This window comes from Pseudorasbora parva, chromosome 16 (assembly GCF_024679245.1).
Source record: "Pseudorasbora parva isolate DD20220531a chromosome 16, ASM2467924v1, whole genome shotgun sequence".
In the NCBI taxonomy this organism is placed as follows: Eukaryota; Metazoa; Chordata; class Actinopteri; order Cypriniformes; family Gobionidae; genus Pseudorasbora; species Pseudorasbora parva.
In genome coordinates, this window is record NC_090187.1 from 18434777 (window position 1) to 18450921 (window position 16145).

At 36.9% G+C, this 16145-nt stretch overlaps 1 protein-coding gene across 3 annotated transcripts in view; it reads right to left on the reverse strand.

Annotated features, from left to right (window-relative positions):
- Window positions 1-16145, reverse strand: part of LOC137043596 (rho guanine nucleotide exchange factor 26-like) — a 69046-nt gene that overhangs the window by 39831 nt on the left and 13070 nt on the right. For all 3 annotated transcript variants that reach the window (XM_067419890.1, XM_067419891.1, XM_067419889.1), the window contains exons 5-6: window positions 4270-4326; window positions 3530-3690 (exon numbers count right to left, since the gene is read on the reverse strand). In XM_067419890.1, coding sequence (XP_067275991.1) covers window positions 3530-3690; window positions 4270-4326 — 218 coding nt within the window. The remainder of the gene's footprint in view (window positions 1-3529; window positions 3691-4269; window positions 4327-16145) is intronic.

The following is a 16145-nucleotide window of genomic DNA, read 5'->3' on the forward strand; positions in this document are numbered from 1 at the left end:
ATCCAGCTTCTGCATATTCTTCCGTTTTCCAGAATCTTTTTCATATTTGAACCCTCTCCAGCAATTACTGTATGATTTTAAAATCCATCTTTTCACACAAGGACAATTGAGGGACTCAAACACAACTACACAAGACCAAGACTTTGTGGGGTTGAGACCAAAACAAGACCAAGACAGGGCGAGACCAAAGTTTTTTCCTTTGAGCCGTTGAGAGTACAGCAAGGCTCACCGCTAAGACCGTTGCTTTTCATCCTGTAAATGCTACCACTGGGAGATATCATTAGGAAGGATGGCGTTAGTTTTCATTGTTATGCTGACGATACTCAGATCTATATTTCTTCACGCCCTGACGAAACTTACCAATTCACAAGATTAAAGGAAAGCATAGCTGATATAAAAAATTAGACGACCAGTTTCCTGCAACTTAATTCAGAAAAAAGAAAAATAATTATTGGACCAAAAAGCTCTACAAGTAGTAACCTAGAATATTGTCTAACACTTGATGGCTGCTCTGTCAAGTCCTCGTTATCATTAAGAACCTGGGTGTGCTCTTTGATACCAATCTTTACACTTCTTAACACATTATACTCCATTATGTCTATTGCAGTCTCAAAATACCTGCAGTCTCTGGCCAGTTGATAATACCTAGAATATCAAAATCAACTGCAGGCGGTCAATCCTTTTTCCTATTTAGCACCTATACTCTGGCACAGTCTTTCTAGCATTGTTGGGGAAGTAGACACACTCTGTCCGTTTAAATCTAGACTAAAATTGCATCTCTTTACTATGGCATACACATAGAACCTCATCAATTTATATTATTCAAATCAGTTAAATGATTGTTAGGCTGCATTAACTAGGTCAGCCGGAACCGGGAACACTTCCCATAACACCTGATGTACTCGTTATATCATAAGAAGAATGGCACCCACGCTAATGTTAGTCCAGATCCAGCCCGTATCCAGTATAATCATACACTGTTTGTTTGTCAGCCAGACGAGAACTGGCACCCCGACTGAGCCTGGTTTCTCCCAAGTTTTTTTTCCCTCCAATCATGCCCTGAAGAAGTTTTGGTTTCTTGTCAACGTTGCCTTTGGGTTTTGTCTTGCTCAGTTGGGGATACCTAAATTTCAACTATATTACCAATCTACCCACATTTACACACTATAATTGAAATTAGCTGGATAACATCACAGTTTTCACCAGAACGGCTGTACAGCCAAATCAAATTATGTTGCCTTTTCTTCCTGTTAACACTGTGAAGCTGCTTCACTGAAAACAGTGCTAAAACAACTGGACTTGTAAAAAGCTTTCAAAAACTACGACTTTATTCAGCATTGTCTTCTCTTCCCTGTTTGTTTTCAATCCTCAAATAAAGATTCAAATGGTTATGAATCAGTGAATCGGTTCATGATTCGGATCACCAGTGTCACGTGATTTCAGCAGTTTGGCAGTTTGACACGCGATCCAAATCATGAGTCAATACACTGATTCATAACCGTTTGAATCTTTATTCAAATATTGAAAACAAACAGGAAAGAGAAGACAATGCTGAATAAAGCCATATTTTTAGTTTTTTTTCTAACCAAAATGTATTTTTTGATGCTTCAAGAGATTCTAATTAACCAACTAATGTCACATATGGACTATTTTGATTATGTTTTTATTACCTTTCTGGACATGGACAGTATAGTGTGCATACACTTGCATACGCTCTCAGACTAAATATAAACTAAATATAAAATATCTTAAACTGTGTTCCGAAGATAAACGGAGGCCTTACGGGTGTGGAACGACATTAGGGTGAGTCATTAAAGCTGCTGTCTGTAACTTTTTTTGTGTTCAAGATTTACAAAAATTATATAATGAGAATGTACAACATGAATCCATTTTCGAAACCGTGTTTTTTTCTTACGCTGATTGCCAATATGGCACACGTATAATAAGTGTTTATACTGGGACTATTTCAGGCCGGTCTGGTAGGAACCACTGCGGAGGAGCACAGTCCCTGTGTGACTCACCATAGACATAAACAGAAAGAAGTAGCTCCAACTGCAATGTTCTTCCGCAAGATGCATGCAGTTCTGTTTATTAACCACTAGAGCATCAAAAGTTACGGACTGCAGCTTTAATGACATAAATAAAAATTTTGGGTGAACTAACCCTTTAATGATAGAATTTTCATTTTTGGGTGAACTAACCCTTTAACTTAATTCTCCAGCTCTTTGTTCTTTGTGATAATCACGTTGTTTCGTAATACTATGATTACCCCTCTTGAAATAATCAAGTTGATTCCCTCAATATTCTTTATTCTCAAAATATTATTATTTCAATACTGTATTGCTAAGACTTTATTCTCGTAATTTTGACTTAATTCTCAAAATATTCCATCTTTAATCTTAACCATTTGTCCAAAAATCATAAGGGGTCTTGTTAGAATCGGGGCATCTTGCCGAGTCGACTGATGTCCAATTTTACCATGTTGGCCATTTTGGATGTCGGCCATTTTTTATTATGTGCTAAAATGCTGTATTTTTTGAATGCATGAACGGATTGTTATGAAACTCGACATGGGCCATCACCATGATGCCCTGAAGTAGCTTGAGAAGTTTCGAAACAATGCCATCTAGAGGAGAATTTTTTTACAAAATTTTCCAAAACTTTGGGCGTGGTTGACTTATTTTCATGGGAGTAACTTTTTTGTCTCCTGAATCCTTGCCGAATCCAACGATACCAGACTTGCCAGGTTTCGGCATATGGCTTGAGCAGCGTGGTAATTTAGCACTTAATGTACTTAATAAACATTAGCTGATATCTTCGAAACTGCTAGTCCGATCAAGACCAGCGTCAGAAATTCGGAAACATAGGTCAATAGCTAAATGCTAACATCCAAACTTTAAAATATTGATAGTAAGGGGTAGTAAAATCCAATCAAAATAAGGTGCCAGGTCTCATGTTTTTTCATATAAATGTCTATAGCTCCAAAACTAAATGAGTTATTTACACCAGAATTGTCACACACATGTATAGGCTCACTCTGAGGACACATAAAAAATGGTAGGATTGTGCTTCTTGGTAGTACTTTAATTAAACAAAACATGAAACTGGCTCTATACAACTCAATGTAATAATATGGGGTTTCAACATTTTTGCTTAAAATTGTCTCCAAATGTAAGTTTTGCAGTTGGTCTGCTGCTAGCTTCCTTTTTTGCTTGTGTTGTGCTTGGCCCCGGTATTGCTACTTGCAGCTATATTTTTTATTTGTTATTTTTCTTATATAGTATTTTCTTATATATTTCTTATAGGTTTTTTTTGTAATTTGCATATTTGTTCTTATTTGTAATATCAAAGAAAAATAGATAAAATAACTATATTGAAATGTATGTTGTAATAGTGAAATAAATTATCATAAAATCAAATAAAATAAAGCCCTCCATTGTTCTATCAGCACCATATCAACAAACTGTCAGAGCTAGCAGATATTTATATTGGCAAACTTATCGGAATTTATCTAAGAGACAGCTCTTACTTTTTGCTGGCCTCACAGACATCAACGATGTTGGAGAAGAGATGGTGATGATCTGTTTTGTTAATGGTTTCGCTGAGCTCGTTTGAGTTCTTGAAGAGACGAACGAGGATCTCCAGACTGTGTAAGTAACTGTGCTCTGATGAGATGACCTCAAATATGGCCTAAGGGAGAGAAACCTCTTTTAGACCTTGAATTTCACCTGTATAGTTTCAATTACTACAAATATCAAGCTTATATCTCTGAGGATCTCTCCTAGCTGACAAAAGGAAGGATAATAAAAGGTGACAGTAAACCCGGAGCTGAAAGGAAATTATTGAAATACCAAACATAGCTGACAAATCTAAAAGGCACTGAGAGTTTAAGCAAAGATCTGTTGCACTGTACTTGCCTTAAGCTCCTCTCCTGAAATGCTCGGTGAACATTTCTTCTAACAAGCATTTAACAAAAAATAAATTCAAAACTCAAATTTCATTGTGAAATATAATTACAATTTTAAATATGTATTTTCTAATGTAATATATTTTAAAATGTAATTTATTCCGGAAATAAAGATAAAGCTCTACAAAATAAATCTTTAAGTCTAAAAGCCTTCACTGTCACTTTTTATCAAATTTTATTTCAAATTGGCAAGTGACAGGCTCCACAGATGCAGCAGTATTTAAACTGAAATAATCTGTAATTTAAAACTTTTTGGTAAGACTGAAAAAGAGAGAATGAAAAAGGCTGACATGGAATTTTACCTCTTGTCTCTTTCGTTCTTCTTGACTTAACATCTCACACTTTCCACTTTTTTTAACCTGGAATAGAAAGTTGAGGATAATAGTCATAATTAAGACATAATCCTAGAGGGAAAATTATTTGCTCATAGGTTGCTGTTTCTAAACTCAGGAGACATAGTTGTGATTCTCCTATGTTTCTTAATTAAGTGTCAGCTGTTTATCAGATGTTTCTCCTAAAATTCCTTAGGAGAAACAAATATAGACACAAATGAGAGATGTTTAAGAGAGTCAAAACTGAGATTGTGGTGAGAGAAGCTTGGAAAATCTCTTTATTGTCTAAATTAGGTGTCAACTTTGTCTTCCCATTTTTTTCCTCAAATCCATTAGGAGAAATAAGAGTAGACACAACTGAGACATGAGGAATATCTGAGAAAAAGGAGTGCAAAATGAGAAACAAGAAACTCTTTATCGTCTTGCTGTGGGTTTTTTTTTTTTTTTTTTTTTTAAGACATTGGGTTTTTTCACCTTTAATGGACAGGACCGTACGATAAGCAACCCGGAAACAATGGGAGAGGCGAGAAGGGGACTGGAGCAGGAAAGTATACCTTTACCTGGGACTTGAACTCGTGCTTGGTGAGGTGCTGCTCTGCCTCAATGTTGAAGTGCTGTCCACAAGGCTATGGACAGAGCTTTCCCTAAGCTCAGGATACTAGGGGCTTATTATCTCTTATATGTTTCATTTAGGTATCAGCTTTGCCTTCTGGTGCCAGCTGCATAAACTTTGTCAAAGAAATTCCTAAGTTACTATGCAACTATGCTTAGTAGTAGTTAACCAAAGGACAATCAAATTTACTTTTCCAATTAAAATTAAATTACCCTTTTATGTAACTGACTTAAATAGGTTATTACCAGGCTTAGGGGAAAAATAATTATTGACTACCTTTTAAGACTAGTCTAAGAAGTTTTTCAACCAACCCCAGATGTCTTACATTTTATTTTAGGATAAACTTACATTTTAAATTTGTACTAATATTGTAAATACTGGAACTATCATTCAAAAAGCATTATGTGTTTCAGAATATCAAGGGTTATTCATTAAAATTGATCTTCAGTGCCCAGAAATTAATATGCAGTGCTTATTCCAAAAAATGATCAGACAAGTGTATGGTGTTTAGTCTAGATAAATTATTTCTTTATAACAAATGTAATACTATAGTGTACCAGTGCTTCATGGTTGCTGCTTAACCTTTTTGTTCTTTGTTTAAGATTACTATGTTTGTACAACCCATTTTGCATGCATGTAAACATAGGTTGTTTTGTTCTTTGCATGTATTGTGCTTGATTGAAATGGCATGTCGAGAAACACTGGAGCTCTCACACCTGTCTTCTCTGAAGATTGATAAGAGGTCTCAAGATCATCACATACTGTGCTCAGATGTTTTTCTCCACAGTAAGACTCTGAAGCTCTCACATTTGTCTCCTCTAAAGTTTAGAAGAGATCTTAACAACACACTGTGCTCAGGCTTTTCTCATAAACTAAAGACTCTGAACCTCTCACATTTATCTCCTCTATAGTTTTAGAAGAGACCTCAGTACATAAGGTTAATTGTTGATACAATAAGAAAGCTGTACAGTTTATCTGCATAGGGCACATCATTAGTTTGACAAATGTGAGAGTGCCAGAGTCTTTAACTATGGAGAAAAGTGTGAGCACAGCATGTGATACTGTTGAAATCTCTTCTGAAACTTTAAAGGAGACAAATATGAGCCATCCAGTCTCTCTATCCAAGGAGAAACATCTGAGCACAGTGAGTGATGCTACTGAGATCTCTTATGAAGCTTTAGATGAGATAAATGTGAGAGTGTGAGTGTCTCTGGTTAAGGAGAATAATCTGAGCTCAGTGAGTGATGTTACGGCGATCTCTTATGAAATTTTAGAGGAGACAAACATGAGCCATCCAGTCTCTCTAGCCAAGGAGAAACATCTGAGCACAGTGAGTGATGTTACTGAGATCTCTTATGACGCTTTAGAGGAGATAAATGTGAGAGTGTAAGCGTCTTTGGTTAAAGAGAATAATCTGAGCTCAGTGAGTGATGTTACCGAGATCTCTTATGAAGCTTTAGAGGAGATAAACATGAGAGCGTGAGCGTCTCTGGTTAAGGAGAATAATCTGAGCACAATGCGAAATGTTACCGAGATCTCTTATGAAATTTTAGAGGAGACAAACATGAGCCATCCAGTCTCTCTAGCCAAGGAGAAACATCTGAGCACAGTGAGTGATGTTACTGAGATCTCTTATGAAGCTTTAGATGAGATAAATGTGAGAGTGTGAGTGTCTCTGGTTAAGGAGAATAATCTGAGCTCAGTGAGTGATGTTACGACGATCTCTTATGGAGCTTTAGAGGTGATAAACTTGAGAGTGTGAGTGTCTCTGGTTAAGGAGAATAATCTGAGCACAGTGCAAAATGTTACCGAGATCTCTTATGAAATTTTAGAGGAGACAAACATGAGAGAATGTCATTTTTTATCTCAAGAGAAACATGTGAGAAGCAGGAGACTTAGCCTTATGTCTCAATTTGATGTTCACTTGATCTCATTTCTGTCTAGGAGAAAGATGTGAATTGAGAAGGAGATAGAGAAATGTTTGATTTTCCTTTCCTCTGGGATGACAACAGTAGCACCATTTGCCATCTCTACAGTTCAAAGTAAGCAGCGTGTCAAAACAACAGAGCAGTACACATCACAAGCGCTCATGGTCGTTTAATGTTTCCTAAGGAATATTCTGTTTTGTTGTGCCAGTGGTTTAAATTTTTAGATGCACATTTTTAGATGCATGTGAAACATTACAATTTTCAGGTACAGAAATTGAATACAGTAATCAAATGTAAAATAACAGTCTTCACTTATACATTGAATTAATCCTCCTCAAATTTTTATTGCTCATTGTTTAATAATGCTCACGCCACCCTATTTTGGGTAAAAATATTTTAATTACAGTTTAGTACAAATATGATAATCCATATATTTTTTTCTACTTAATTGTTCCTTTCTAATTATATATGGTTACAGGCTGTCTACATGTTTTCCATAAAATAAAAGTTTTCTATAAAATGTAATTATTTTAATTACTATATTATTATATTTATTCTTAAATATTGCCTTTTTATTTTTAATAATGAAATAATGGTATGACTATAGTAATAATTCTTACTACAGTAATATAGTAATAAGTATTACACTGATAATAATCATTATTATTAGTCATATTGATCTAGAAGCACCACATTTTGAGGCCAAATTGATCTGCCCTACAAGTACGCACAACAGACCTGGTGGTCTTTATCCTTTTTTTTTTTTTTTTTTTTTTTTTGGTGAATGTTAAATTGTAAATCACAATTTTATCCAGAAGGATTGAAAGTAGATTTTCCCCATAAATTATGCAGCTCTAGTTACTCCTGATATCAACATGTTGTTTTGTTGTTTTTTACACGGACCAGATGCCATGGATGAGTCATCTGCTGACTTTCAAACTGTTCTCTGATGACAAGTGAAATGTATTAATGATGAACATGTCTTACACATTTGAAATCAATGTATTGCTTTATGCGAATGAGTGGGGAGGAGATGTTCACAACCAAACAAAAAAATCTAGATTACAAAATTAAGTTCTCAAAAGTCTTGTGAACATATATTCACTATGGGTTTTATTGCCTTATTTCAGTGACTTCGTTTTTTTTTTTTTTTTAGAAACCATGCATAAGTGTCATATTCTCAAAAGGTCAAACTTTTAAATACTTGCTGTTCACATATTTTAGCTTGCCTTTCACACATTACTGGAGTTTGTGCTGAATATAGTGCAATCAGACTTTTGGCATGAAAATGTTATATGTAACAGAAATAAGCACAAATTCCAGGTCATGTCAAAACATCTCCAGGGCCCAGAAAACACCTCAGACCCTAGAGGGTTAAAATGAGAACTGTCCAACCTTTTGATGCTTTTGACTGCTTTCAACTTTTTCTCTGGTCCACTGTTCACTGCACAAGCATAACGCTCAATTAATTTTTTCTCATATGCAACAGAAATGGTAAAACTTATCAGTTATGGCCCCAGTGCGACCACTTACAAAATTCAGTTGCACCGGCAGAAAAAAAGTTAGCAAAATGCGACCATTTAGTCGCAGTCTGGAGCCCTGACTCAAGTCCTGAAACTGGTTCAAATGACCAAAGGCCACCTGCAATACAAGCCAGCAAGAAAGAAAAAGAATCTTTATCTATTTCACTAATTAAAATTCACCCATAGCCTTCTGCCACAGATTACAGAAACGAAAAAGTAAAAAAAAAAAAGTTAACTTTTTCTTCCACAAGAAATGAAATTAATTTTGAGATTAGAGAGCAAAAATGAAAGACAAATAGTTAACTGGGACAGTAAGAGACAGCAGTAGGAGTGGTTAAACGTCTGATAACAACTCCACCCAGACAACTCTATTTCAGATAGCTGCCAGGGACACTTCAAATGTTGATGTGACATAACATGACCTCAAAATATGTACCTGCTGGAAAGAACTGAAAGATTTCTGAGCAACCAAGTAAAATGAAATTAAAAGCAACACCTAATTGGGGTTTTGCCACCATTTTTCCAGGGACAGCGAAAGAGAAGCCTCATGACTCTTACATCATTTATGATTTACTACAGACACCAGGTCCTTATTCTGCAGATTTTAAGGCAGCAGTACATCATCCAATGATCAAATCATCATTAAATTCTCTGTACAGATATTAGTATTGACTGGTATATCAAAATAGTAAATGCAACAATATCTTGACATTTTATGAAGATGGAAGGGGATACAAATATTAATCACTTGGCAGAAACTGAGTTTCTGACATCAAAATTTGAGTGCTAGCAAATGGGATTGCTTTTTGCGAACTAGTTGTGAACATACCCTGATTGGTCTTAAGCATCCATCTTAAATGCTTTGTTTTTGTGAGAATGACTAAAATAATAAATAATTTTAAAAAATCTCAGTTTTGACAGGGAAAAAAATATAAAAAATTTCATCTAGCATATTAATTCTACGCAATATTTCAGACAGCATTCTTTATTTGCATGCATATGAGAGAAAGCATCAGAGAGAGTATGCTATCAGCATAGCAATGGTAATTTGGGCACCTACACACTAGAGTTTACCTGTGTGCTAAAAGAATGCTGCAAATTGATATCAATAGGAATGGTCCACAGTAAAGACAGAGAGTGAAAACGGTCCAATTCACTTTATTTACATTTAAAACGGCCCCCTAAACAATTCAGAAAAGACCAATGGAATTTGCATGTGGAATTTCCATACACACTTCAAGTTTGTTCTGAAGATGAGAGACTGCATTTTAACCCCTCAGTGACAGTTCAAATTGTGGTAGGAGGGAGTCTCCGTTCCATACATCAGGGAACAAAGGTTACACTAGTACTCAAGACATTTCCTTTCTGTCGGTCACTTTTGACATTGTGTTGAAATACTGACAATATGGGTCCCTATACTGAACTGTACAACTTAAACTTACAGTAAAAGGCATGGAGCTCCAGATACAGACAAACCTCTGCATGCCTAAAGCAAGTGCAGCTTCCTGGTAGGCCTCTGAATTTCTCCTCATCCCATCCAGGGACCAGACATGGAGGTTCCAGACATCTGGGACAGGTGCCAGATGGTGAGACATTGGGCGAAATGTGACATGCGGCGAGAATGGAAGCTGCACTGGCAACTGTCCATCAGGGCTAGCAAATGCTTGCCTTGAATGAACCATAAAAACCCCTCAGGGCTAGCAGTTGACCAACAACTTAAGGCAGTTGTTAAGTCAGTGCAGTCAAGGGCCTATCCTGGGTCCCGAGCATTGATCTATATAGAGAACTGGATTGCTCATGACATCATGCCGCCGCGCCGTCATATTGGTATTGTCTAGTAAGTTCACACGTTCTATTAAATTAATAGGAAATCATTTAGGAAACCTAGGGGAGGTTCTCACAAAGCGTGCTTCGTCATTCAAATGCGCTAACGGTTACTCCATTGTTGTTCTATGTATAACGTTACACTAGTCTGACGTGCAAAACCGTTTGCTTGCTACTGCTAAGGTTTAGTCGCATACAATAGTCAATAATACCAAATCATGTCCTCATAAACTGCGAGTAAACACACAAATGTTGACAGGCCACTAAATACAGTACATACCACAGAGACGGACGTCCTGCATTTGTTGCTTCTCCTGTTCAATTTATTTCAGCCTCCGGATCTGATTCTGGATCATATATGTATTAGTTGAATCTGATTGATAGCCATGGTTTATTTAGGGTAGCGTTTTCTTCTCCACGCTTGAGGACGTCACCGCTTTGGGTGTGCTCGTCATTCTTTAGCTCCGCCCACACGATACGCCTCCAGGCCCTCGTTTTTTTTGGAAAGACTTGGTACAACCTATATTTCTTTTATAAATATAACAAAACTAAAGACTTTTCGGAGATATGAAGGATGCAATACTACTCTATAGGTACTCAATATTGACATGAGATTGATTGGAACTGAGTGTTTCACCCCCCCTTTAATATTTCCTCCATAAATTACGTTACATACAGAAATATATTTTTTGTGTTAATTCATTTACGTTACGTGTTTCGCAGTTTGCAGTAGACACACCCACAATAAAGGGATAGTTCACCCAAAAATGAAAATTCTGTCATTATTTACTCACCCTCAAGTTGTTCCAAACCTATATGAGTTTCTTTCTTCTGCTGAACACAAAAGAAGATATTTGGAAGAATGTTCATAACCAAGTAGATTGAATACCATACTATTTTTTTCCCTACTATAGTAGTTAATGGTTGCTCTATCTGCTTGGTTAGAAACATTCTTCCAAATATCTTCTTTGTGTTTTGCAGAACAAAAAAGCTCATACAGGTTTGGAACAACTTGAGGGTGAGTAAATGATGACAGAATTTACATTTTTGGGTGAACTATCCCTTTAGAAGGGATTAGAATTTACATTAGAACTAACCCTCGCTCCTACCGGCGAGACAACCAACTTCCTCCCCGGCGTCTTCCTATTGCTCGGCTGTCCCGGCGATTCCACCGAACGGGAAGTGCTAATTCTGAAGTACAGTTCCCATGGAAAATAAACAAAGCGGAATTGTACAACCTTTATGTCAGTTTACATCTAGCCTACCTCTCTCCAAAGTCCACTCCAGCCTCCAAGACAGCCAAGAAGCAGATTGAGCAAGTACATTACCAGCCAGTGTTCAAAACTATCTGCTTACCTTAGCTCAATTTACAACGGTAAGCTTGTAATGATGTTTTTAATTCCAGTGATGCAGGAGGAAATTCAAGCATATCTTTGCGTCATTACGTCACATTTGTACACATAAAGAAGGTCTCCCGGCTAGTAGGCTATATTGCGTGTGAGGCTGTTGGAGGTGGAGATTCATAACCTTGTCTCACAGCACTTGATATAATTAAACTTCTCAGTTTTATAGCAGATACAGAAAGGTTCAAATGACAATCACCAGTGACAACTGGTGATTCACCTGTTGTAAAATGCAAAAGACTTCAGAGTGGCTACAAAAAAATAAAAATAACGAGACTTCAACCAGGCCCATGTGAAACCAAAGATAAAAGGGGCTTTTGAAAGGTGGCATAAACTCTGCTTTTTTCTGCTGGACAGGTAAGACATTTAAATGGTTCAATTAGGCTTAAGAGTTGCACACTTGTTTACTTAATTCATAGTTACATTGTTTTCTTTGTCGAGCCTTTCTCGTTTTGTTATGTGCATTATGGCAAATGTCAATTATTTTGTGCTAGCTATCCTCACCTTAACCAACATTAATTTGTTGGACTAAGACTATTAGAAATCAGACTGCACAGAAATGGAAACTGAACTACAGGTAGCCCTAATACATATTACATGTAGTCACGCAATGTCAACATTAACCATTTTAAAACAAAGTATATTTTGCACGGTTTGACATGATATGATAAGCGATCGTTAGGTTTAATCATAAAAATGTATTACAATGCTTTTTTCTATGATACTGATGCCCTTATTGAGTACTTTTTTTTTTTTTTTAAGTTATAAGTAATATGCTATTTTCTACACTGGTTTTGAGGCTCTCTCCTGAACGCTGGGTTTTGATGGGCGTGCTGCACTGAAGACTTGGAAGTAAATGCCCACGGCTAGGATTGGATAAATTTAGCATATTTAATGAGCTTCATCTTCCCTGTCAGTTCAGTTCACATGAGGGAAGGATTGTTTTGAAAGTGGCAACTAGAATGATTCTCTCAATCACAGGGCTTGTAAACGTCTTTATCAAACAAACACAATTATTTATTTCTCATCCACCCGCGATTAATTGGAATATTATTTTTGTATTACATGGCCCGCCCGATCGGTGGATATAAGCGCAAACCCAGATCAACAAGTGAATATTATTTCACTATCTGAGATTCACCGCCTTGGCGACAGGCATACATTTTGGTAGCCCATCTGGAAAACACATAGCCCCGGGACGACTATTACATATAAAAAAAGATGTTTTACTCACATTAGTGTGTTGCACCATTCCTGTCGGATCCAATATAGAAGGCACAGCCTTGTGTTTTAATCTCAATATGTCTGCAAATCCAGCATCGACCTGAGACTTGTTTACAAATGATTCCACAGTGAAATGAAGAGAACACGCGTACATCTTCCCCACGTCAGCTGGAACTTCATTAAAAATAAATGATGCATCACACATTCCTAATATTAGGGTTCGAAGGAAGCTTATGTGGCGACTTTATTCTTCCACAACCAGGAATAGCGCAATATCTTGCTATCTTCTTTGGCATGTTTATTGCCGTTGGCTACTGTGATCTGAACGGCTCCATGAGTCGGTGGGCAGGGCTACTGAATTAGATGAGCTCTGGACATGCTTATTTTGTAAAGGCGGTGTTTCGCAACAGATGACGTCAAGATGCACAGTTTTCTGGGCCTGGTGTCCATAAAAGCTTTTCTTTGACTAACAATGACGTTTTCAGCTCTGATAACTTACAGGATGTTCTTATATTACCATGACCTTTTATATATATATAAAGTTAATTTTTGTAAATTCATCACCCCTTTAACAATTTCAACATATGACTCATACTCTCCGAAAAGACTAAAGAGTATATCATGGAAAAAATCCTGTGACACTGATATGCTGCAAGTCATGTCATTTTAGGTCAATGGTTTGGCTTTACGTCAATGATGCCCTCTATTGGTAAGGAATAGTAAGATGGACCCTCAAACACTTCCAGTGGCTTCACCACCTGATGGCAGTTCAGAATGCGATGAGCAATCCAGTCATTTATATAGATCAGTGGTCACCAGACTGCCTACCGGTTGTATACAGTGTCCCAGCCCATAGAAACAAATATTCCGATATGTATATTGATACTGTAATATCGGAAATGGTTCCAATACTCCTTTTCATCAGGATCGATACACCAATACCAGCTGCACGTTCTCACTCTCTCTTCTCGCTGATGGGGAATTGACACATGCCCACTTCCTCTGACTCACTCACTCATCTCATTTGCTCTATTTGAATAGTGCTTGATAGTGCATCATTTTGGTAATTTCCGCAGGTTTCAAGCTCACATCAAAAGCGTGCTCACCACTGATCTATATAAATGGTGCTCTCATAAAGCCATCTCTCAAACAGCTTGTGAGTACCAAATGTACTTATTTTTACGTAGCTTATTGCGCTTAAACTGACAAAGCAGTTCGTGCATAAGCTCTTAAAATGACAGCAGCTTAATAAACCTGCTACTGTCTGTAATGTTAATAAAAAGAAAGAAAATCACTTACTTCTCTTGACTAAATCACTTTTGTAAATGAAATAGTAAGCATCAAGTTACATTTCATATTTATAATGAACACTATCCAGTGTTATTTTACATTTAATAACTTTAATTTCAGTTGTAGTAGCCTATTTCTTACCTGAATACTACTGTTAGACCCACCTGAAAAAATGTAAAGCTGTTTTTATATAATTTATCACTGTATTTTATTGTATTTATTTGTGCTATTGTTTGCAATTTGTTCTTATTGACTGTTTACTGCATTTTTTTTTTGCAAATTTATTTCAACAATTCAAATAAACCCTCCATGTGCTGGGTGTAAGCTATTGCAACAATATTACCCAAAATTATCCCCCAAAAAATTTAGATAAAATTATCTATATGGCAGTTTGTGCATGTGATGGTATTTTCACAGGTGGATACACATTGCTCTTTTTAAAGCCGTATGCCCTCCTGCCAAAACCAACAGTACACCACACAACCAGAGATCCCTTAAAAGCCCATCAGCTCCAGCCATTTCAAAACTACTTATTATGTTTTTACACATTCCCCTCTTCCTTTCGTACACTTTTTTCTTTCTTTTCTTGAGTCACTCTACATTCTTTGAGTTTCTCTGATTTCTAGCTTAGATATTTTTTTCCGCTTTGCCTCCTACACTCTCCATTTTATGTATTTCTCTCTTTCTTTTTCTTTCTGCAGGTGGCTGTTGGTTCATAACAATGATACAGTTTGCTTCACTCTCAACCTTTGCTTTAGAGCATACATACTTAAACATTCCCAGACGTTAGTAAACAAAAACACTGGGAAAGAGAGCACTCAAGTGTAAAATAGCATTAAGGCCTTCCAAATCTGATTATGTAATTCAATAACTGAAATTACTACACTGTTATTTCCATCTACATTTCTTAAATTTTTCCATGGGGAAGAATTATCTGGTATTTGCCAAGGAACTGTAGTGCTTGCCAGACCCATTTCCCAATGGACAAGCTTATCCCAGCCCACTTTCCTTCTGTTTCACTCCTATATTTGGATAAAAACCACCTGCTTTCATTCCCTCACTCTCGTGAAGAAAAACTGGGGCTAGGACACCCAGCAAAACAAAGTCGGATGAGATTCCTTAAGATTTCAGAATTTCCAAACACCATAGCAGAGTGTTTTCAAGTTCATAAACAAATATCCATTTGTGTATAATTGTATATGTCCTTTAGGGCTGAATGATTAAATCGCATTTGCAGTAATATTGCAATATGACAAAACACAATTTTTAGGTTACACTCTGGTTACGTGACACACAAGAGTAAAGCAGTCAGCTTTGATGAAGCATTAACCTAGCACGCTATGCAACAGAACAATTTATGTTGAATCTATCTAATGTTTTGTTGATCACACTATACCAGTGGTTCTCAAACCTGTCCTGGAGTACCACCAGCCCTACATTTTGTATGTCTCCCTATTTCTGACACACCCATTTCAGGTCTTGCAGTCTCTACTAATGAGCTCATGAGTTGAATCAGGTGTGTTACATGAGGGAGATAAAATGTACATAAATTTACATAAAATGTGCAGGGCTGGTGGTACTCCAGAGCAGGTTTGAGAACCAATGCACTATACAATAGGGGTGGGAGAAAAAAATTCTGGGTTGATTATGAGTTCAGTTTTTACCCGCAGGTGCGCTATGGCACTAGGTCTAGAAACCCCGTATTCTGGTGGCTTCCAATTCCTCACACACACTCACACCAATTGACCCTTCCGTAAGATAATCCTTTCATAAAATTTGGAAAGGTTGAAGTGAATTACAATGACATTCACAGGTTTGATTCCACAGGATATGCTCTGTGAGTGTAAAAAACGTGTACTTGATGTCACTCTTGCAGTGCCCGCACAGGCTCGCCCGCCACTATTTTCCTTACAGATACTCTACGAAGGCATCGATTATGTCGTTTGGAATGCAGTGGGTTTATATATTAAAAATATTAAACTCAATGACAGAAGGCTGCTTTCAATTTCAAATCCTGATGTGCGCTTTTTTTGAAGTCGCT